Source organism: Anarrhichthys ocellatus, unplaced genomic scaffold, assembly GCF_004355925.1.
Source record: "Anarrhichthys ocellatus isolate YVR2014 unplaced genomic scaffold, GSC_Weel_1.0 scaffold9, whole genome shotgun sequence".
Classification (NCBI taxonomy): Eukaryota; Metazoa; Chordata; class Actinopteri; order Perciformes; family Anarhichadidae; genus Anarrhichthys; species Anarrhichthys ocellatus.
This window is the reverse complement of record NW_022280039.1, coordinates 10,216,199-10,238,666: the sequence shown is the minus strand read 5'-3', so window position 1 is coordinate 10,238,666 and position 22,468 is coordinate 10,216,199. Positions and strand designations below refer to the sequence as shown.

General features: G+C 41.3%; 3 protein-coding genes across 5 annotated transcripts in view; 1 reads left to right on the top strand and 2 right to left on the bottom strand.

Annotated features, from left to right (window-relative positions):
* The window catches only part of fbxw8 (F-box and WD repeat domain containing 8), a 19,214-nt gene extending 11,881 nt beyond the window's left edge, over positions 1-7,333 (top strand). The window contains exons 8-11 of the mRNA XM_031849065.1: positions 1,069-1,196; positions 5,097-5,270; positions 5,848-5,964; positions 6,494-7,333. Of these exons, the coding sequence (XP_031704925.1) occupies positions 1,069-1,196; positions 5,097-5,270; positions 5,848-5,964; positions 6,494-6,659 (585 nt within the window). The 3' untranslated portion in view covers positions 6,660-7,333. The remainder of the gene's footprint in view (positions 1-1,068; positions 1,197-5,096; positions 5,271-5,847; positions 5,965-6,493) is intronic.
* tesca (tescalcin a) lies at positions 5,530-16,320 on the bottom strand. The gene is made up of 9 exons (XM_031849067.1): positions 15,495-16,320; positions 13,764-13,978; positions 12,210-12,279; positions 11,686-11,766; positions 10,868-11,007; positions 8,786-8,847; positions 7,914-8,021; positions 7,781-7,828; positions 5,530-7,691 (listed from the first exon to the last, which is right to left on the bottom strand). Coding segments are annotated over exons 1-9 (819 nt in total). The 5' UTR covers positions 15,497-16,320; the 3' UTR covers positions 5,530-7,598.
* Positions 13,996-22,251, bottom strand: fbxo21 (F-box protein 21). Of its 3 annotated transcripts, none has more exons than XR_004212811.1 (12): positions 22,014-22,251; positions 21,339-21,474; positions 20,840-21,242; positions 20,484-20,630; positions 20,141-20,277; positions 19,890-20,026; positions 19,386-19,565; positions 19,114-19,246; positions 18,805-18,995; positions 18,544-18,701; positions 16,957-17,587; positions 13,996-15,570 (listed from the first exon to the last, which is right to left on the bottom strand). XR_004212811.1 is itself a non-coding variant. In XM_031849064.1 (12 exons), exons 1-12 carry the CDS (start codon positions 22,235-22,237, stop codon positions 17,346-17,348), a joined length of 1,917 nt encoding a protein of 638 aa, XP_031704924.1. In that variant the 5' UTR covers positions 22,238-22,251; the 3' UTR covers positions 16,404-17,345. The 3 variants fall into 3 exon arrangements, 2 of the variants coding, with proteins under 2 accessions (XP_031704924.1, XP_031704923.1); XM_031849064.1 differs by lacking the exon at positions 13,996-15,570 and having other exon boundaries at positions 16,404-17,587; positions 20,840-20,961; positions 21,133-21,242; XM_031849063.1 differs by lacking the exon at positions 13,996-15,570 and having other exon boundaries at positions 16,404-17,587.
* Positions 22,252-22,468: the final 217 nt, after the last annotated feature.

Here is a 22,468-nt window from a genome sequence, read left to right as displayed (position 1 = left end):
CCCCCCCCCCCCCCCCCCCCTCCCTCCTCGGTTTAATTTCTTAATCGTTTTAATTATTCAAAGACATTTTTGCCTGGCGGTTATCCTGTTTGTTCCGTCTCATTTGGATGAGAAAACACCAGCCACTAATTGACCAATTAGGCCAGCTCCAGATGACATCATTGTAGTTTGTATGAAGAAAGTTTGCTGCAACCATTGAGCCAGAGGCAATGGAGGGCATCTCTGTCAGTAGTTGAAGAATGCCCATAGGTTGATTTATTTAAGACTTCTGTGCTGCTTTGCTTTTAATTAACTGGCAAAGCTTCACTTTGGTTAACCGTGTTTGTCTTTTTTATGATATATACCAAATCCAATATTGTCAATCATATTTCAGTGTGTAGTTTCAAATTGTGCAATTTGCAGAGAATTAGCAGAGCAATTTTAAAATCACCAACAGTGAACTTAAATTAGCTTCATGTTTTGATGAAAGGTAATAACTTTTATTTGAGTGAGTTAAAGAAGAACATTGTTTTTGTTGAATCTAATATACACAAATCTCTTTGCTAATAAGATCTCAGATCCTAAATTCTGAATTGTAATGAAATGGTGACTATGAGGGTAAAAGAGCAGACTTTAATGTGAGCGGTGTAAGAATTGTAGCCCTTTTTCACACAATTTTGGGGGCAAAAATTCATGAAGTAATCAAATGAAGTCATCATTTTTAATATTTGGTTGTGCAAATCCTTTTCCATGTCTGTCTGCATGAAGTCTTACGGCCCATAGACATCAACACTATATTCTATGGCGATGATGATGCAGCCATGCTTACGTCTTTGTTCAACTTCAGTTTAGGGCTTTTTGTCCTGCTGCATTGTCTAATAGTGCTGTCTCTGTATAAATAGCGGCCATAAAGTCCGACACGGTTCACCAGATATTGATGTAAACACCCTCCAAAAGCTCAGAGCCAACTCTCTACACTCATACTCATTATGTTATACTCGCTCAAACATTTGGTGGTTGTGCATTTGGAGGTTGACTGAATTTCAGATTTAAAATGGTTGATGTTTTTGTGTGTTCTTGCTTGTTCAGATCCACGTCTACAGCCTGGAGACGGGCAAACCTGTGGCATGCGTCGGCGACTCGCTGGGAGACTTCACTTGCATCAACCTGAGAGACGGCCCTCCTCACCTGCTGGTGTGCGGAAACAAGGACAGGAGGTAGGACACTGAGATAAAAAAAAAAAACACACACACACATTGTCAGACAGATGGAGAGTCTCTCAATGCTGACACTCAAACATCACAAATGGATGAAACTGAGCCAAGAATTTAAGATGAACGGAGTGTCTGTTAAGTAGTTTCCTCACAGTGGGCTGAGGCTTCAGTCCTTGCACAGTGGAGAACAGGTGTGTGTGAGAAGACATGGCTCTTTTCAATTTGTGCATTAGTCACGCTTCTCGGTCTCTCTGCCGCCTTGACGAAACAAAGCGTCGTGGGTGTTGACTTACCTAGATGTGAGACGTTTTGTTCTCTGTGTTGAATAGAGACGTCTGTCTCCTCCATTACCTGGGATACTATACGACGACAAAAAACAAAATCTGGCCTTCTTGATCCCATCCGGCGACAACACACACACACACGTCCATGCATGTACACACACACACACACACACACACACACACACTTGCCTCCTCGCTAACCTGGCTCGCCAGATGAGGAAAGACACATAAAAGAGCCATTCATCTATTCTGCACTTGTTAGCGGGCGCTGCGGTGCATGAGCTGGAAGGAAAAGAAAAATCCCTGGCGCGTCCTTGTCCAAAGCTGCCCCTGCTGTTTCTATTCAGAACCAAATCCATCTGGCTGTAAAGTAGTTGGCTTCCAGCGAAAGACAGACCACATCATATTGTTTAGGATCTGTCTTCTTAATAGTTATGACTCCTAGCAACTGCACAAAAACACAATGCGTATAAAGATGTTTTTGTCAAGTGCCAAAAGGAAATGCTCTACGTTGTTTTTTTTATTGAGGAATTGAAATAGTTGTTTTCTCGCCAGAGCATTGTTGGTCTTTATCCAATTCCTCTCCGCTTTACTTTTGTTCTTTGCTTTCTGGTGTGTAGTGTGTGTGTGTGTAGATTCACACACACTAGCTTGGCTCTTCCACTTTGGCCCCAGCTGATGCAGCGCACAGTCGAAGACAAATGGGGGAGACGGTCGGCGATCTTGGCCGTCTGACAGGGTGGCTTAAGGCCAAAGCCTAATGCATCCCTTCTTTTTGTCCAAATGAGTTTTGTCCCTCTGTTTTTTATTTGTCGGATCCGGGAAGCAAATGAGGGGTCTTGATAAGGGCTGTTTGGAAGAAGGCCACATCTGTGCACACAGGGAAAGATGTGGGCTAAGAGCAAAATTGGATGCAGTTAGAGGAAGGGAAGAAGTAGTGAGTGTCATACCTGTGGCTATTGGTCACTTATCACTTATCACCATGCATGACTGCACTTCTTGAGTCCAGCCTCTTGAAGCCTAGGATTTGTCTTCAAGTTGTCTCTTTTAAATCTATTCTGTTTTTAGTCCCACTAACAACATGGTTCCAGGGATGGCAGGGTCCGCCACTTTGGTCCAGAATATAATCCCTCAAAAGTGATGGGATGGATATCATTTTGTACAGACTTTCTCTGAGTCCTACTCTCTTTGGTGATCAAAGTATTCCTTATACACTAAACGATTTGGCACACACTATTGTCGAGACATTCATGTTTTCTCGACAGATAGTCCTAATGACTTTGGTCGATCTTAAGTGGCTTGTAGGATTGATTTAAGAGAACTTGCCGCATCCACCAATTTTCTCGTATTTTGGATTATCTATAACACAATTAACAACTGGATTCCGTTGCAGTCATCCATCGCCTTGCTGGGGCGAAATGTTTTTCATATTGAACCATTTCTTCTTTATTTCAATGACAGTGTGCCCGTCAGGTGATTATTTCCCCCCCATTCCTTGGCTTTAGCAGGTTCCTTAATTCCGCTGCTTCTCAGGATCGCGCCCTCATGTATGAACAGGTGGCATTCATCATGCTCACGCTGGTCACTACCACAGTTACATGAAGTTAGAAAGCATTTGCAGAATCTGACGTGGAACCAAAAAAAGAGTACGAGAAAGTTAAGATTAGAATACCAAAACTCTCTTGTATGAGGTCCATTGTCTCCACAACTATTGGATGGATCCCCATGAAATGTTGTGCTAACTTAAGAACACCCTTCTAAATTGATAAATACGTGACAAACGGATGACATTCCCATCAGCCTCTGCTGTTGTTTGTGATAATTAGCAAATATTAGCATGCTAACTCGCTACGCTAAGAGCATGGTAAACATTATACCTACTCATGTTAACGTTGCCTTTGGCTCAAAGTACCAATGTGCCTAAGTACAAGCAAGCTTAGGCGGCCCTTGGCAAACCCTTCAAGAACAAATTGTGAAAAACGAATTTGTTTCACCTGTTGTGGGATTTGGTTTACACATGCCTCATTCTTGAAAGGATCTTGTACTAGTCTTGGAATAGGTTGGTCTTAACTCACAGGTTGTAACTGCAAAGTCTTTAGAGCAGAAAGCAAACAAGACTAGAATACCAAACCAGACCACTTGGGATCAACAAATCACAGGTTTGCGTCGCACACAGTCCTCGGTGAATAGTGATTAATGTCTCGCCCAGTCTGCAGGAAACTAACCAGAGCTATCCCAACCTTTTCCAACACTGAGCTGCTCCTGATTAATGAAGAGGAGTCTGGCCACTGACAGCTCACTGAAGACAGAGCCCTCCTCCAACATTAGATTTATGGCTCCCTGCGGCCTGCCAGTAATGCTCAGTCCTCATTGTTTAAATGTGTGCTTCCATCACGTAATGCCACTAAACAGGCAAAAGTAACTGCAGACAACAAGACTGCGGTGCCCATTTAGCCATTTAACTCTGATTCTTGGGGGAAAAAAATAAATTGTGGAAGCGGAAATGTAATCTGTGTGAGTCCCTTAAGTGAATTTCATTATGGTAATGCAGTCTTGGAAGAAGGTTGAGCCTGGATGGAGTCATGTCCTGGATGCTTTCAGCTGCAATAAAGCCACAATGACGACAGATGGAGCTGAAGGTCCCCTGAGCTTTTGTGATGCTCATGAAACCCAGACAGCCAATAATCCCTGCTGTTTCCTTTTTTATCAAATAAACACTAACACAAATAATGTTATTATAATAAAAATAGTGATTATACCAATGATAATCATCATCATAGTAGTCATATTATCATGAAGACCACATAACACTTTTCTGAAAGTAGAACTTATAAAGTGCTTTGTAGAAAGGACTGACAAGCCATTATCTAAATCAGGATGTTTATTAAAATACATATGCGTGTGAAGACATTCAATACAAAATAAATACAAAATAACAGAAGAAAATAATTCAATCGTTAAACAAATGACTAAAATAAAGCTAAGAGTCAGGTCAAAATCATTAAAAGTCTACAAAACTGCATTTAAAACATGAAGTTTATCTGCTTTTGGCCACATTTAACAGTTAAAAAAAAAAATGTGATCAGCAAAATCCTCAAATGAGTTTATTCATGTTTTCTTTGTGGAGGGATGTGAGACTTTTTCACCACACTGCATATTCTGTACCTGCTGTTGTCTTACACACCCTCTATTCACGGCTCTTTTTGTTTTCTTTATTCATTTTTTGTTGACTATTCTCTAGTGTTGTGTTGTTCAGGCTGGAACTAAGAGCTTGCTTTGGCACGTGTGCTTCAGCATCTATTTGTCGTGGGTCTCTTGACTGAATGTTTGAAAGTTCCTTCATAAGTGGGAATAGTGTCCCTTTGTCTGTAAATGAATGCGCTCTTTGACAAACTGTGCTCTCTCTCTCTTGTGCAGTCTTGGAGTCCTACGCCTCAGTAAGCAGGAAGTGAAATCCAAAATTACCACGCTTCACTGTGAATGACTGATGCTATTGTACTCACTTCACTTCTTATTCTTTCATAGGACTCACTTACAGCGTTAGAGATATTCCTACGTGGTGTTACATTTATAAAGTAATGATAAATAAATAAATGTGTTCATCTCTGCTGTGATTCAGGGTGAGGGTGTTTGACCTGCGAGCCGGCTCCTCCGTGGCGTCCCTGTACGCCCACCACCTGGGCGTCACCTCGGTGCAGGCGGACGACTGGAAGGTTGTTAGCGGCGGAGGCGAAGGACTGGTGTGTGTGTGGGAGATGAGGATGGGAGCGAAGCTGTGGGAGATGCACAACAGGTGGGATTGTCTTTCTTCCGAGCCACAGAGATCCAAACTCTCAGCTGCACTGATCAAATCCACAGTCTTCAAAGAAGTCACATTTCTTTATGTTACCGAGCTTCTCTGTTTGTTTCTAATGAATCACAGTTGTGGTGTGTGCCTTCGAGGTTAGAGTTAATTAAGGCATTTACAAAACCCATTAACCCAGTGGCTGCATTGATGTGTCTTATTGATCTCCAAATTATTTTAAGTGCCACAAATAAGATAATTGTCCAAACAGAATGATATGTTGTTTAATTCATCGTAGCACGGACAAATTATTCATAGCTTGTATTAACAAATGTAAATCACATGCTTTTATTTTGAAACCAATTGTGTACCACATTCACATGGTCCAAATTAAGGGAAATGTCAATGTATGCAGCTGTTTGCTGATTAGGAAACATTTATTTTGTGTCAAATGTGAGGAATACAATCAGAATTTGGACATTTTTAGATATAGTTCTAGACATCTTTGTAGAAAAACACTAACATGCACAAGTGAAAAACAGATTCTTATATTTTGTACTGAAGGTGTTTTCTGTCTTGGCTGCAGGCATCCTGTAAGGCACGTCCGCTTCAACACCAGCACCCTGGTAACGGCCAACATCCCCGATGACAAGTCGCCAAGGGGGGCCTGCATCACAGACGATGACCTCACAGCTCACCGCAGGTCACCGATCTCCCTCCCACACACTTCTTCTTCTTTTTCTTTTTAAATCCTGGATCTCTTCTCGACATCCACCTCCCATTCCCCACGAGCTTACAGAGTCAGAAATACGCAGTGAATTGACTGCTTTTCTGTACGTTAGGTTTTGTAGAAGCAAATTAGTGTATCTCCCAAAATGTGGCTCTATTCCTTTAAATGACAATATATTGCCACAGTCAAAGTAATTACAGCGCACTTTGTTATCACGAATGGGATGGTGTTTAAGATGGCTGGAAGCTTGTTTCATGCTAGTTTGCTTTCTCAAAATTAAATTGGGACCACATCTCCCTGACTACCTGCTGCTCCTCTCAGTCAGAGTTTTTTATTGAAGCCTACAAAGCAGCATGCAACGAACTGATTAAAGTCAGGCTTTAAAGTGACACCACCACTAATGATAAAGCTGCATTTTGATCTTCCACAGATGTGTCAGTAGTTTAAAACTAGCCTACTCAAGTGAAATGAGTGATATCTCTGTCGTGTGTTTATCCTTCAGACACAGGGGAGTCATCTGCCATTACGACTTCTCTGAGGACGCATTGTCACAGGATCACATCCTGCCCATCTGCAGGTCCGACTACATCGAGTCCTCCGGGTACAACTACAACATCGGCCTGGCGGTGCCTTACGACAAGCTGCCTGGCTGCCATCCATCCCACTGACACGCAGCGTTACAGACTGACACTGAGCTCAGTGAGTGACTGAACGGACAATAGAAACGTTTACCGTTAATCAGTTTGATTCTCCAAGCGGGATCCTTTTAATTACTTTCCTTTTATCAAGCTTCTTAGGAATTGTATATTTCAATGTATACTATCTGTAACTGTGTATTTGTAATGGACAGTGTGCCCAGATGTTACACAGGATCACAGTCCTATAAATCATTGCTTTAATGAATTTTTACAGCATAGTTTTCTTGATTTGAATCAGTGCTGCTGTGAAACATTACAGCAATAAAAAGTCGTATTTGTACCTCGTGTTTCTTCTGAGTACATTTTTTTTTATAAATTTCTCGAAAAACAAAAATCGCACACATGCATTTGTTTTATCAAAATCTCTTAAATTAATTTTGTTCATTAATAGAACTCAGTACAAAGTCTGCAATCATTAATCTCAGGGAAAGGGTTCGATTAACTCAAACAACAGCATCTCAGCGGAATAGATCAATTGAAGCTGCAGAGGACCGGTGTGTGCGCCTGTCTCACTCTTTGGACGTGAGCCAGAACAGATGACCCGTGAATGCCTGAACAGCATGTCTGACTTCATCCAACATGTGAACCTTTTAGACTGAACGACAACGCATCCTTTCACATTGCATGCTGGGTACATAAAGGAGTTACATAGAGATGGAAAACAAATCTATTCAAAATATGTGACGCTCGTAGGATCACAATGATTAAAAAATTGAATTCTTCAGGCTTAAAAGTGAACTACAGGAGATAACATCCTCTGGCTCCAAAATACTTTCCATTCGTATACAAAAAAAATGTATTCATAGTATGGTACTTGGTCTAGAATTATTTCCCACAATCCCAAAATATATTAGTGCACATCAAGTGTTTGGCTTCATCCCATTTAACGACTCGAGAGACTCGAACATTTCAAGAGGTGGATTTCCCGCAACCCATCGTCATGGTGTCTACGTCTAAAAAGCGAATGTGCATCCTCGTCTCCATTTCAAGTCCTTTCAAAATCTGTGGGCAGATAACGAAATGCTGTCATAAGTAAGTGACAACAAAAAAAGAAGGAATTTTGATGATCAAAAAATGGTGCAAGTGCAAACCTCTTCAAAATGCTCAAACGTGATTCCTTCATAGAACTCGTCTGGGGCCTGAAATGAGAAATGTGTTACTTGCAGCAGATGTGCGTCTGTGGGAGTTTAGTTGTGAGAGTTTAGTTGTGGAGCGCTCCGTTACCATGTGGGGCACATTTATGCTCGCCACTTCCAACATGGCAGCATCCGCTATCGCCTCGGCAGTTTCCTGCCCGATGGCGTCACTTTTTGACAAAAGCTCTTCTACCACCTGGAACGAGAAGAACGTCGTTCGTCTTTAAAACCTTCAGAGGTGGACATGTTCAAATGACCGTAAGAGGTATTATGTGGCATTTTAATGACATCTTTGTGTCATATTACACTGTGGCTTTTTTATGACATTCTTTCTGACATGATATAGAATATATACTGTGACTGTCACAAAATATATCATATCAATGCCATAAAAATGCCAAAGATTCTTATGACATTTTCATGGCATATTATATAATATTGCATTTTTTATGCCATTTTTATGCTATTTTATTCTATGACTTTTTCATGATGCTTTTTATGACACTATTTGAGTTATTGAGACATTCTATGACATTACACGCTATACTTTAACTTTTTTAGGCGTACTATACTTGTTATGCCTCTTTTTGACAGACACTTGTATAGCCCAAAGAGTCATTGTATAGCCGCTATACTATGAATGTTTGTTAAAAAATGTCATGCACAGTATGTCCACACTGTCTTATGACTTTTTTCCACATACTGTAACTTTTTTTGACATACTATAACTTTATTCCACATGCTATACTATGACTTATGACTTTTTTTCGACATACTATACTATTATATTTTTTTACTTTTTTCAACATATTATAGTTACTTTTATGACTATCGACATATACTATATCAAAAAATAATTAAATTTTGAATCACTTCTTTTCACAGACATTATGTTCAAGTATAAAAAGGCACACAACATTCCAGCCTTTGATTGAGATACATGTGATTAAGCTATCTTACCTTCCTGTACTCCACCAGAGTGATGGTGCCATCATTGTCTGTGTCATGCATGTTGAATAGGACTGGGATGGAACAGAACAATTTTGAGGTTAGCCGGATTTCTAAGGAACTAAAAATCTAAGAGGAGAGGATCTTACTAATAGACTTGTGATTAGAGGAATGTTCAAGATGTAGAGATATGGCGCAGAATAACAAATCAGGTTACCTTCAGGCCACATGACAATCACCACTGAGGCAACAAATCCCCTTTCAAATGCCACTACTTTCAATAACAGTGACATTTACAAGATTCAGCCACTTGAAAACCCCCAAAACCTCCATTTATTCTACGAGGAAGTTGTGAGAGTACAGCCCAAACGTACCATCTTTTCCCCCCTTTTGTCTTGATCAGTGCAAAACAACACAGACTGATTAGAAAACAAGGATATACCAGAGTTAACACGTTTGGCAGTGGAAATGGAGGAAGTCTTTGGATCCTTTACTGAAGTATCAATACAACAAAGTAAACATAATCCACTGCAAGTAAAAGTACTGAGTTCAAGTTTTGATTTTACTTATTTGGGCCTTAAAACAGTTTTTGGTGACAACTCATAAGCTGAAATGTGACAAAACGCTACTAAATTGCACTTATGTACAGTACTTGAGTAAATGTTTTGAATCATTTTACATAACTGTTTTATTACCACCCACACACTTGACCTCCATACCAAATTTCAGTCTCCTAGGCCAAAAACTGTGGCCTCTTTTAAGCTCAAAATTTCATTATGTTATTTTTTGGTCGTAATATTTCTAAACAACAAATAAAAAGAGAAATTTAGCAAGACAGAATTCCTCCCTCAGAAGACTATGATCCAATGGCGCTACAGATATTTTGCACCGTGAGACAGGGCCGTGGCTGCTATTAGTCGGCTAAGTAGATGTTATGCATTGCAAGATTTACCTGCTTGGACGACCCAGGGCACAAATTGGCACTCATCCCCCTAATCTGTCCCTCCTGCCACCTGCACTTAGCACTGTCCACTCTGCACATTTTATATGCATCCTGTGTCGTTAGCGCACCCATCAAGTACAGCACAACACTCATCTATTATCATATGAGTTATAGGTCTGGTAGTCCCAACCGTGTGAATGAGGAACAACTTGAAACAAAGAGATTCTAACTTGTTTGAATAGCATCTAAAGCGCAAGACATACCCAAATGATATCTTACCTGAGACAATGGCCTCATTCTGCGTCTGTACATTTGTTTTAATTTGAATAAACAAGTTTGTTCAGGAATGTGTACAATCTCAGATCAGCAATCTATACCAACATTAGCCTAAAGGGGCCCTTAGTTTAGATTTCTACACAAAGCCTCTTGACAAGACAATAATGTAATCATTTCAATAATAAATCAATCTATGATAATATTGTTATTAAATTATCAAATTTTTGTTTACGTGCCACTAACCAACTAGCAAAAAAATATACCTTGTGCCTTCGTACCAGGTACCTGGCCCTGTCACTAATTTTCCCAGTTGTTGATCCAGCCAACAACTAACTAAAAGTAATTCTGGGAAATGTAGGAAGCCACAAACTCTACAAGATACTGTAGGTTGAGGGGAAGAAGACAAACCTCAAATGTAAATGTCTTCATCCTGGAATGAATCTACATAAACAGAGTATAATCGAATGGTTTTATGATATCTGAGGCTAATTTGGGGCCCTGACTTGGTGGCTACAAATGATCCCATTCTACTTGTGACAGGTGGGATTGTGAAGCTGCTGTTCTGGTACTGTTCCCAACCGAGCCGGGAATACCTCTCCAATGAGATAGCCGACATGCAGTGAGGGATCCGGTGCTCACACATGCATTCACCACACTGTTCGAGGCATGTCAGTGGTGATAGAAATAAGATACTCACATCACCGATGTGTCATCGACACTGGATGGTGCCTTTTCCCTAGTATTTTGTAATTGAGGCACACACCAAATGGAGACACAGGAGACTAAAGCTTTTGTCGTAGACTAATGGCTGAGAATCCTACCCGACAGGTATGTCTGGTTGTGTCTAATACTGTTACTAAAGTTCAGTGTCTTACAGCGAAGCTTCTCTTTCCTCATAGCTTCCTTCTCCTCCACCGTCGTCTTCAAGGTTGGAGGGCGGAAGTGGGACATGACCATGAGGAACTGCTCGAAGCCAATCTCATCGCAGGAGCCCACCGCATCCTGATGCTGGTTCCTGGGTCACGCATAGAAGACATCGCAGTTTAGGAATTATGAAACAGAATTCAAGCAACGTGGCTCCAACAACTATTTTCTCAAGTGGCCTAGCTGTAAATAGACCATATGCAGAAAGATTTTTTGTCTTGACATTTGAAAATATGACGTATGTAAGAAAAGTTATGGTTAGCTAGCTAGCTAGCTAGCTAGCTGTTTCCGCTCATTTTCAGTCTTAACGCTAACCTACCACCTACTTAATGTATACAGGTATCGATCTTCTCATCTAACTCTGGGCAAGAAAGGTAATGAGAATACTTTCCAAAATGTGAAACTATTCTCTCAAATTAGGTTTTAATTTAGTAACGTTTATTTTATATGGTGAATAATAATTCCTCATATAAAATAATCATAAAACAGCACAGCGTTTACAGCTTGTGTTTATGCAGTTGTTGTCAGGAAGAAACTTCCATCAGGCTAATATCTTATATTTACCAAACAAGTTTGTTGAGAAATGTCATCTTTTAAAAGTAATAACAATGAAGACTGGTAGGCCTACTTTTCACAGATCATATAATAGGAATTTGGTTTTGAACGTTTTTTTTGAATATATTCCAAATAAAATCCCGATCGTGGCAATATCAGTTGAAATGGCTATAGGGTGGACAGAGAGGGTGTGGTGTAATATGACTGCACTCACCTTTTATCAAAGAATGCTCCAATAATTTCATCTCTGATTGGGTTGTTGGCGAGGGCTGGTATGCTGTCCAAGTTATCTCTACTGCAGTGCGACAAGAGAAAGTCCATCGTCATGAAACAGATACTACAGTACCAGCATGCTGCAATAACACAGAATGTTATCTATGGGAAGTAAAATGAAGGCAAATTGTAAATAAATATCTGCTATGTACAACACTTTTCCTTTTAAAGGGAAGGAACTTGTGCTCTGTAACTACCAGCATGCCACTTTGGCTGTTTGTGTGTGTGTGTGTGTTTATACATGAGTGAGTGTGCGTGTACAGTGTGTGTCAGCTGTGTCCTTTTTGCATCGACATGTTGCTTGTTTGTGATGCCAGAAATGCCCACAATTCATAACTCCAGTCACCATGCAGGTACTATTTCCTCTTTAGTGGTAACGGAAAAACGCTGATTGGTTTCCATTCAAACCCCGTGCAGCTTACCAGCAGAGCTTTGTCACATGTCGTATTTATTTTTTTAAACTACCTTATTGTCTCTTCATTTCCACTCAGCTGCTGGAATCTTTTGGAAAGGTTTTTGATCTGTTCCAGTGAAACTGCAAAGAAGCAAACACCAACAACATGAGAGTATGCCAATGATACACCCATAATTACTCCACACCCAACATAAGGCCCGCGCAAATTCCGTCAATTGTTTTTTAACGACGTCCAACATGATAATAAACAGAAGATCACGGTTGTTGTTCAAATTTTTCTTGATTTTCATTGAATTGTAATATACTGGATTATGATTAAACAGTGGGACTTGCTTGTATTAATCTAATCAAGTACTCTCTAAGACTCTCTCTGCTATCGGTTTAATCAAAAAGCAAACAACTGTTGTACTGCGATTGTCTTTTTATGCCATTTCAAAGGGTTCCTTGAATCATTAACTCACTGTGTGGACTAGTGAGCACACACTGAAAGGTTCACACATCATAATCTGGCTCCTCCTGCACATGGGTTTGGCATTTTCAATTGTTTCGGTAAAGATATTGTGTTTATTTTTACCTTTTTTCCGGTAGGCTAACAGGGTGTTTTCAGTAGCAACTGTACCTGCTGAGTGTGGGGTGAAGAATATGCAGAGAAAAACAACAGCCTCATGCAGAAACAAGTTTGTTGCTCGGAGTGGGCGGCGACTGCATTACATGTGCGGGAACGACACACAATTAACTACAATACCATGGAGCAATTATTAGTGCGTACAAGACAACAACAATATAATAGTTGGTCTGCGCTCTACCACCAGGACGTGTGAGTGCAATTAAACATTTGATCAGAGCGTCAAGAAGAGACATGACCATAAGACCACTGAGTCCAGAATGAAATGGGGTCCAAGCCCCACCTTGAGGAAATGAAGGCAATAAAATAGTTCAAAGTCTCACCCATAGCAGAATCAATAAAGTTGGCCTCAGCCTGGGATGAAAACCTTATCCCTGCTGCTCAAACTCTGCATGCCACTGCACGCAAAAAGCTTCACATCAGGATCCTGTCCTTTCTAAAAATAGATCTACACACTTCTGCTGTTTCTGTCTGCTTGTTGTTTCACATACAGTATGGGAGGACGAGAGCGGGGTTCATGACAATATATAAGTTCTGTTAAAAGTATAAGTTTATAGCTGTAGCACCCATGAATTCTTTCAACACAAATGAATGGAGGTACAAAAATAGTAATCTCATAGACTGTATTGTCTATTAAATATATAAGCAAGCATATAACGTTAGCTTTTTAATAAAAAACTACTGGTGCTGCAGCTTTAAATCAAAGTGAAGCTAAATCACATGTATTTGTTCAACGGGTGGCGTTTACATGATAAGATGTTACCTCGTTTGCTGATGCCAGCAGCATTTGACTTTGTAAATATCACAGGTTGGCACAATGGCAAGCTTTCCATTTCTCCTTTCATCTGTATTATCTTTTATTTCATTGTGTCACTTCCACCAGACTTTTACACCTCGAAACTGAACGATTTAACACCAACTTCATACACTGAATCAGCACTTCTAAATAGTCTTAATACAGAAGTGTTTTACTACTTACATCCTGTTTTATCCGCCAGGTCCTGGTACTTGTGCTCGGGGCGCGTCTGCGAAGCTCCCATCTCTCCTGATCCACCGGTGCGTTGAGTCCGTGCGTCGAGTCCGTGCGCAAAATCCGGTTCGACTGGCTCAACTTTTCCGCGCTGCTGCTGCTGTATCACGCTGTAGGCTGCTGCTGCTGCTGGCGTCCGGGAAACATCTGGTATCCTCAAGGTCCTAAATTCACGCAGCCAGTGCGTAAAGTACGGGGGAAAAAACAATTACCAGTACTCCTCTTATTCTGAATTTCTACAGTGAATAAAAGCTATCCACTGGAACGAATTGCTGTGAATTTACGGTGGATTTTCAACGTTATCTTACAGTATTTCATAATAACTGGAACATAAATGTTCATCCCTCGCATGTAAATTAACAGTTAATGCCGTAAAATGACAACAACAGCAGACTACTGTAATTTAGCAGCATGATACAATATTTTTTTGTGAAGAGGTGGATTCACGCTTCTGTATACAAATTCAGTTAATCTCAATCCATCTACATTGTACTGTTTGTTGTAGGTTAATGTGTCTGTAATGATGATATAATATATATTTTATTATTCAAACTGCTCATTGCCTAGAAGTCATTTTTGAGCGACAAGATGCAACTGCTCCTGAATGTGACTTTGGACACAACAGCTTCAGTTCGTCCTTCTGAGCAACAGCCATGTGGAGATCACCATAAAGTTAAGCTTATCACCCGAAAGTCTCCATTATTGTTTCGGGTTCATGATTATTGAACTGTTAACATCTCAGATAATGTTTCACTTGGTCTGTTTCGTTACATCCGGTTGCTAATATTGGAGCTAGCTCTGTGACGTCAGCTAGCTCGCGCTCTATTAGCCTGAGAAAGGTTAGCTAGCTAACGGGATAGCAAATTAAGGTAACGTAAATAAAGTTAATCACCGATTACAGCGTTTAGATGTAATGTTAGTAACCTAACTTGTGTTTACTTGTGCTCTTATTGAACCGACTGTAGGACCGCAAACGGGACGATTATCAAAATGGAGAGGGGACCAGAAATCGCCGACGTGTAACGCTAAATTCCATAAATTACATTTTTAAATGTATTTCAGCCTGTGAATATTTACATGGCCATTGAATGCTTCACTTTCCAGTGAGTCATCAGGGTCTAAAATAAATATGCAATAATAATTGTAGCTACTTATAACATTGAATCTAAATGGAGTCTTATTTATAAAGTATTTAACGTGTTTATGTTTTCAATAACACATGCATAAAACAAAGTTGTGATTACTTTAAACATACATCTCTTCAAGTGGCAGTAAAAATGTTCAGGAATGTTCCTTTATGCACAAATTCGCTCTTATGATTCATAGATGAGGCCTGCTGTGAATGAATTGGGTCGCAATGTTTTGTCATTTTTAAAAAGTGAGTCCCCGGGAAAAATGCATTAAAGGGCTCAGTATCAATGTAATATATATATTTATTTTTGAGTTTATATTTACATTAAATTGTTGTTTGTTTTAATGTTACGTGTTGTGTGTATGTGATAGATAGATAGATAGATATATTATTAATAAAAAGTAAAATGTGCCATGTATCAATATAAAGCGAAGTAGATTGGTTGGTTGACAATGACAGACTTGTGGATTTGAGGGACTTGAAGATGTTGAAAATGCAGCACTGTCAGAGGGAGTCTGCAAAAAATAGATGTTTGTGAAACCAATTACATTGTTGGAGGCCGAGTTGGTGTTCTGAGTGAGACGACAGCTGGGCAGCGTCCACCACGGCGAATTTAGAGCCTCCCTGAGGAGGAGCACAAGAGACTTCAGATGTGTAAAACATGGCTGCAACAGAGTATTATCAAAATTAATGAATCCATAAAAATGTAAAAAAGTTTAAATCTGAATCATGAATTAACTTATTTCCCAGCAGGAAACTGCCCTCTTTATATTGAAAATATTACCACTACAATTAATATTACTACTGCTATAACCACTGAAACTATGACTACTGTTGTTAAAACTACAGATATTTCAGGTTTACAATTCTGCAAGAATGAGTCCTAAAACCCAGAAATGAGTCTGAATCTTTGCACTTCCTGTTGCGGGTTGTATTACCCTTTGTAAACAAACGGTAACATTCTGGCATATACCGTAAAATCACAGTAAAACCCAGTTATCCTACCATCACATACCGTAATCCAGTATACGGTAAAATAACGTAAACTACGGTAACTGCACCGTAAAAAAAAAAAGTAAATTACTGGCGTCCCAGCTGCCAGTAAGTTACCGTTACTTTACGGTGAAATTGAGTAGGATTGGAGGTCCTCCACTGAGAAAAGTTGAAGGTTTTTGACTTTTCACATTATTTTTGACCATAACCACTATTATAGAGCATTCCCCAAAAGCTCAACTGATATTGCTATAGTTACACAATTATTTCTGTAAATCAAAAGAACTGATTCAGAACATTTTCTAATATTTCTTTATATTTGATCCCTCCTTTTTCAAACCGTCCCACTTCGAGCACTGTCTCGGTAAAAAATAACCTGCAGTCGTCCGGTTTGTGCATTCCACTAGTAAAGCAATGAACATGCTCATTGAGCTCAATAAAATAAGTCAGCGAGAAGCTACATTAAAACTTGAAACGCTTTATTGTTTTTGTACGTTCCTCACAGCGGAGAGTCATTTCTGTTTCAAGTCAACGGGGACGCTGTTGGTTCTTCTGTTTCTCAATTGACAGCAACACTGAGGAGCCATGATACGTTTCACTTGTAAATACACAGAAAAAAAACAAACGAGGTAATCTACAAATGTGAAAGTTTAACTTCCGTAAGTGCATGAAACGTGATGAAAAGATGGGGAATTAAAGGTGGAAGTCAATTTACAAAGTATCTTCTGTACAGTCTTTTGTGTGGCACCGTAACTGGGGTGGGGTGGGGGGACGACTATATGCTGGGGGCTTATTTGACTGGTGCTGAGTGCAGGGAGTTGTAGTCAAGGGTTGGGGAGCTCTGGGTAAAGGAGCATTCCTTGGGTTTAGGTAAAGGAAGATTTACAACACCTGGATACCCATCCTGAATTTACTCGTCCACTGAACTTCAGGTCTGTTCTTTTTTTTTTTTCTTCTTCTTCAAGGTGTCTATTTATGTATTATTTTTGAGTTTCCATGTTTATTTTCAAACTCAACTGCATGACTGGATTTGAGGATCCTGCATCCTGGATGACGACCATCGTCTGGGCCACATCGCTCCTTCGTTTGAGCTTTGTTTTCACAACAACACCGTGGTATTAGACGCGTGTGTCCAATCACTAACGATCTTTGCTGCATGTTTCTAGACTTTTTCAGGTATTTCTTTCCTGATCTGCACTGGAGCCTGACTGTGGTACAAAAATCACATTTGTGAATCATTTCTTGTTACACAAATTCATCAATTTCTGAGAATACTGTATACGACCTGTTTTTTTTTACAAACGTCCTGGTCTTGAGTATGCGCAACAAAGCAACAGCTAAGTGGACTGTGAATTGAGAATGGGTGACCAGTAATCGGTTATCCCGGGTTTGTCACAGCGGCGCTGCTACATGGGCGTGGCTCGGTGGTTGTTCTGGTCTGTGGCAGAAGCCTGGTCCTGGTTCCCAAGGCCAGGTGTCAGTCTGTGGTAAAGCTCCTGCACCATGCCCAAAGTTTCAACTATGTCCTCTGGGTATCGCGTCTGCAGTTCTTCATTGGCAAAGTAGTAGGTGTTGGCAAACTCTGAGAAGTAACGTCCCACCTCCGGGTGGCCGATCTCCAGGGGAGCTGAGTGGGGCTCCAGGTTCTCTGAGGAACAACAACGAACAAGTGACAGTCTGATTAAAGACAATGGAGATTGTATAAACTAGTTAAATCGAGTTGAAAGCGGAAATTCATACAAAACAGTCCCATACATTATTAATATACATACAAGACCAAGGCAAACAGACAACTCGCAGATCAAAATATTTAGTTTATTAAGAAAAGGTCAAATGTATTTTGGCATCTCAGGGAACAGAGTCTGCAGGTGAATGCTGAGGTGGTGGAGAGGGCAAAGATAACACGTGCAAACAATGGAAGCTGTGTTGCAGCAGCATCAGCAGGCCGAGCAGCAGAGGGAGCAAGTAAGGACAAGGGATTACACGAGTCAGCCTAGTGGGGAGGGGCTTTCTGAAGAGGGCAAAATGTACAAAAAGTCATCACGCAGCATCACTAAAGCGTGTGCCTTGAACCAGCTTGCAGGCTTTGTTTTATTCATTCTTACTGACAGATTCTTATTAATGCAAGTTAAACATAGAGTTCCTATCACCCATCATGTCCAACAAGCCACATACTAATGTGCGAGTACATATGACAGGGAAGCATTTGTCCCGTCCCTCAGTTTCCCCATGTAGCAGTTCATCTACATGCTTTTATGAGAACTTGGAAGTTTGACATTGTTTGTGCTGCCGACTTCCTCTCGTCTTATCAGCACGCAGTTTCCTTTTTATGTATTTTTAGTAGATAACACATCAGTTTGTCATATGTTCCAATTTTGTACTGTTTATCCAATTTCCCCCCAAATAACTAGCAGTACTATGTGAACAAAGTGGGCTTGCATTATTAGAGTGGTACTCTGTTTTTCCATTTTTGGCCTCATAAATGCATTCTTGCCTTCCCAAGGCCAATTATCCCCTTCATTTCATAAATCATCACATAACCGGCAAACATTTGCTCACCGTGAGGATACTTTCCATCACGATACTGGTGTACACGATCCATACCTTGTGCTGCGTAGCGACACGTTCCGTCCTGCACGAGGACGTTGTAGAAAGGCTGGTTGGCCCCGTTGGACAGCTGGTGGACCCTCATGGTGGTGATCCACTCCTGACTCATGGTGCACTTTGGGTCCCAGCCATAGATCACACAGTTATACCCTGACCTGGTGGAGGAGATGGACCAGGACAGACACACTGTGAGGGGATTGCAATGGGATGCGTTCACGGGTAAGAGGACGGCCGTACAACATGCTTCGCGTGACCCACCTCTTGTGTTTCATGATGAGGCCAACGGAATACTGGACCTCCAGGTGTTCTGGAGCGCTGCGCTTCTTCTCCTCGGGTGTGACGGGATGTTTCTTGTGCTGGATGTGCTCCAGCGTGTGCTGCACCAGGTAACCCACCGCCCCATGCTGGGAGGGATCCAACGCCTGAATGTGCTGCAGGATGTCAAGCACCTGGAACAGAGGACAGACATCAGTGGACAATGTGGTGAGGTGAAGTGCTGTGGGCTGAAAGACAGTTCATATTTGATTGAACTGAATCTCATTAGAGCATCAGGTTGTGTGTTCGGACCTTTTCTGGCCAGATGCCCAGATGGAAGTAGAGGCGTGCCTGCAGCAGCAGGTACTGCACATTATCTGGGTTTATAGTGAGGTAGAGGTCCAGAGAGTCTCTCAACAGCTGGTAGGATTTCTCATTGCCCTCCCTGAAAGAGACCACACACTGCAGGTAAAGTCATTTGCATTAAATGCATTACAATAATTCATACCATGCGTTGACCATATCAATCCTCCACCAACCCATCTCTCCAGCGTCAGCAGTGACAGTCAGGTGGTTTCTCTTACCCTCTTTTGCCGATGTTAAGCAGGTTTCCCACCATCCTGAGCAGCACCTCGGTGGTGCTGATGGCACTGTAGTAGTCTGCCGTCACCTGGTGGCCAATGAGGTACTCGCACTCCTTGGCGGTCAGCTGTTTGCCTTTACCAAAGGCATCAATGTAGACAAAGTCATAGATGTCCTCACTCCTGCAGGGACAAAGTTAAACAAATCTTTTTATGTAAATATATTTAACTTAAATCTGTCACAAATTGTGTCTTAGAGGTGTGTAGGATTTGGCGGCATCTAGCGGTGAGGTTGCAGATTGCAACCAACTGAAAATTCTACTACCTACTACATCATACAAGCATTTGTAAGTGCATCAAATGGATGTGATTGAAGGAAGAGAGTCACGTGAGTTAACTAGTTGTTCGTGCTCTGCTCTCCCCCTGTAATCATGAACTGTGGGAGTGACAGCTCTACTCTTAAGACAACATTTAGAGGAACTTGAGAGCTGTGATTTAAAAACGTACACTGTTGGTTTTTGGCACCAGCGCAGCAGGAAGTGATTAGGAAAGTTGACCGGTTCCAGCTGAACCCCCAGCTTCCGGGCTAAGTTCATGTAGAGGACAGAGAGACTTATGGGAATGCCTGTACGGCGTAGTAGCACCTAAATGGAAAAAGGTCAGTTTAGAAGAAATTAAAATATTCTGAAAAGAAAACAGTAGGGAAAATATTGTTCATTTTGTGACTTGAAATGGTCATTATTTCATAGAAGACCTACCTGGTGGATATAAGAGTTAAGAGGGTTGTAGTAGTCAAACTCGTTGCCTTTGTATTGAAGCTGCTCGTATAAGACAGAGTTTAGGGCGGACACCAGCTGCCTCTGGAGCTCGAAGTCCTCCACCACTAAACAGTCACCTACGTCATACACAGGAAGAGGAACGTTAGAAGAACTCTGCCTGAAAGGGAAAATATGGATATTGTGCAGCTGACACATTTGCTCAAATATAAGGGTATTGATATATATTTTTTCAAATATTTACTAGGAATAGAAGTCCATGCCTCTGTGCTTTAATTGTCCAGATGTATTGAAATTGTAGTTTTGTTAATTTTAAAAAGTCCACCTTGAGCGATACGCAGGCTGGGGTGAGAGGGGTTCTTGATTCTCAGCATCTTCTTCACTTTTTCTGCAATCTCGTCCAGCTGGGCTGATACGCTGTTCAGTGTTACATCAGCCAGAGGGTTACAATACTGATCAACCAGTACAGCACCTGGAGAGGCAGACAAGACCAAGAGAGGGAATGAATAATGTGATGATGCTGCCTGCATATACTATTTGAAAAAAGAAAACACAAAAAATGGGAACATTTGATGCTGTTATTTAGCTAATTACTAAGTAGCAAAAACACACATTCTGTTGTAAGTAGACATTTAAGCTAAACGGAGTGTGCAACTGTTTTGACACTTGTTCATTCCTCACCCTCCAACGATGACTGCTGATCTGCAGGCTGCTCCATGAAGGTCTTCAAACTCCTCAGGATGTTCTGTTGTCTCAGGAAGTAAAGGATTTTCTTTGCATAGTACTTCAAAGTCAAGCTTTTCCTAATGATGGGCGCAAAACAGAAGAGAGAGACACATTCACGGTGTGCAACACAACAGGAGATTTTAATAATCCGGATCAACAAGATCCAACACCCAAACCCATTAACGATTACAAAAAAGTGTGTGGCAAGTGTTGAGGTGTTGCTGTGCGTGCACACTGTTGCTCTCAACCTCTTGTCAGAGTTGAGTATGAAGAGGAGCTCGTCTTCGCAGAAATGCTCCGGCATCCCGAGTGACTCGATCTCTGCAAAGCTGTCTCCCAGCACCTGGCCAACGCAAGGCTGGGTTACAGATCTCGGGGTTAGTTTGGGACATAGAAAGCTCACATTCTCTTGCACAAACATTTATGTATTCTTGATTACAAATGGATTACTTACGACTTCTGTGAAGAACCTCTTGGAGATCGATTCCACGGTCCTTCGTATTTGTATACCAACTCTATGGCGTGTTTTGTATTCTCTGAGCCAGTCACAGCACTCATTCTGACGGTAAAACATTTGCAGTCTTGGCCATCTGTTGATGAAAAAAAAAGAAGACATTTCAGTGACACGTTTTGGGCATGCTCAGAATCAGCTAAGCAACATATGACATGGCTGTGAAATCACGTATCGTCAGCAGACGTGGTTTTCTGTTTGCACACAGAGAGAGTAACAGCCAAGTAAGTCGCGAGGAGGGCTTTAGCTTTTTGGCATTAGCTGCACCCTCCTGCAGCACACAGACTACATGTAGCATTCACGGTCACACAAATGCATTATTTTGGGGCAGCTCTGGGTAAAAATTCAACATTCAATTGAAACTTGTGGAAGATTTAAGAGCCGAGATTTACTAAATCCACTGTCGTCTGCACAGTGGCCTGGCGTGATAGTGAATTTGGTGCATCAGCGGCTGACAGCTGCCTGTGAGTTCGCAGTTAAGGAACCCTTAACTCTTACATTTAGGGCTCTAAACGAGACACACAACAATGGACAGGCAGACAGGGTTTAGTAGATAGTGGGGAAAAGCCACCAGAGGCCACGACTCCGACGAAACACCACATAAATAAATCGTAGCACCTCAGTTTGTACTGGTGTCCCCAGACCTTCCCCCTTCCATGGCAGACGTCGTGTAGCCGTTTGCAGCAGCAGGATACGTTACAAATGTCGACATGGTCGAGGACGGGGAAGCACAGGATGTGTTCGAGTAACTCGGTCGGCAGGTCAGTCAGTTTTTTAGCTTGTGTGTCGCATATAATCCCATTTAGACTGTGTTGCCCCTCTCCAGCTACAGAAGTCGCCATCTTTACTGTTTACCCCGATTACCTCATTGCTCAGGCACCGCCCACTTATGGCGCAGGGGGCTTGGCTAGGGGCGGGGCTAAGGAGGTGTAGTGCAGTGTGATTGGTTGTTCGGTCAAGAGAGACTATGCTGCCTTCACAATACTCGGATACTCCATTGTACAGTATATAGGTACATGTATACTGTATATACTGTATATGTGTGTGTGTGTGTGTGTGTGTGTGTGTGTGTG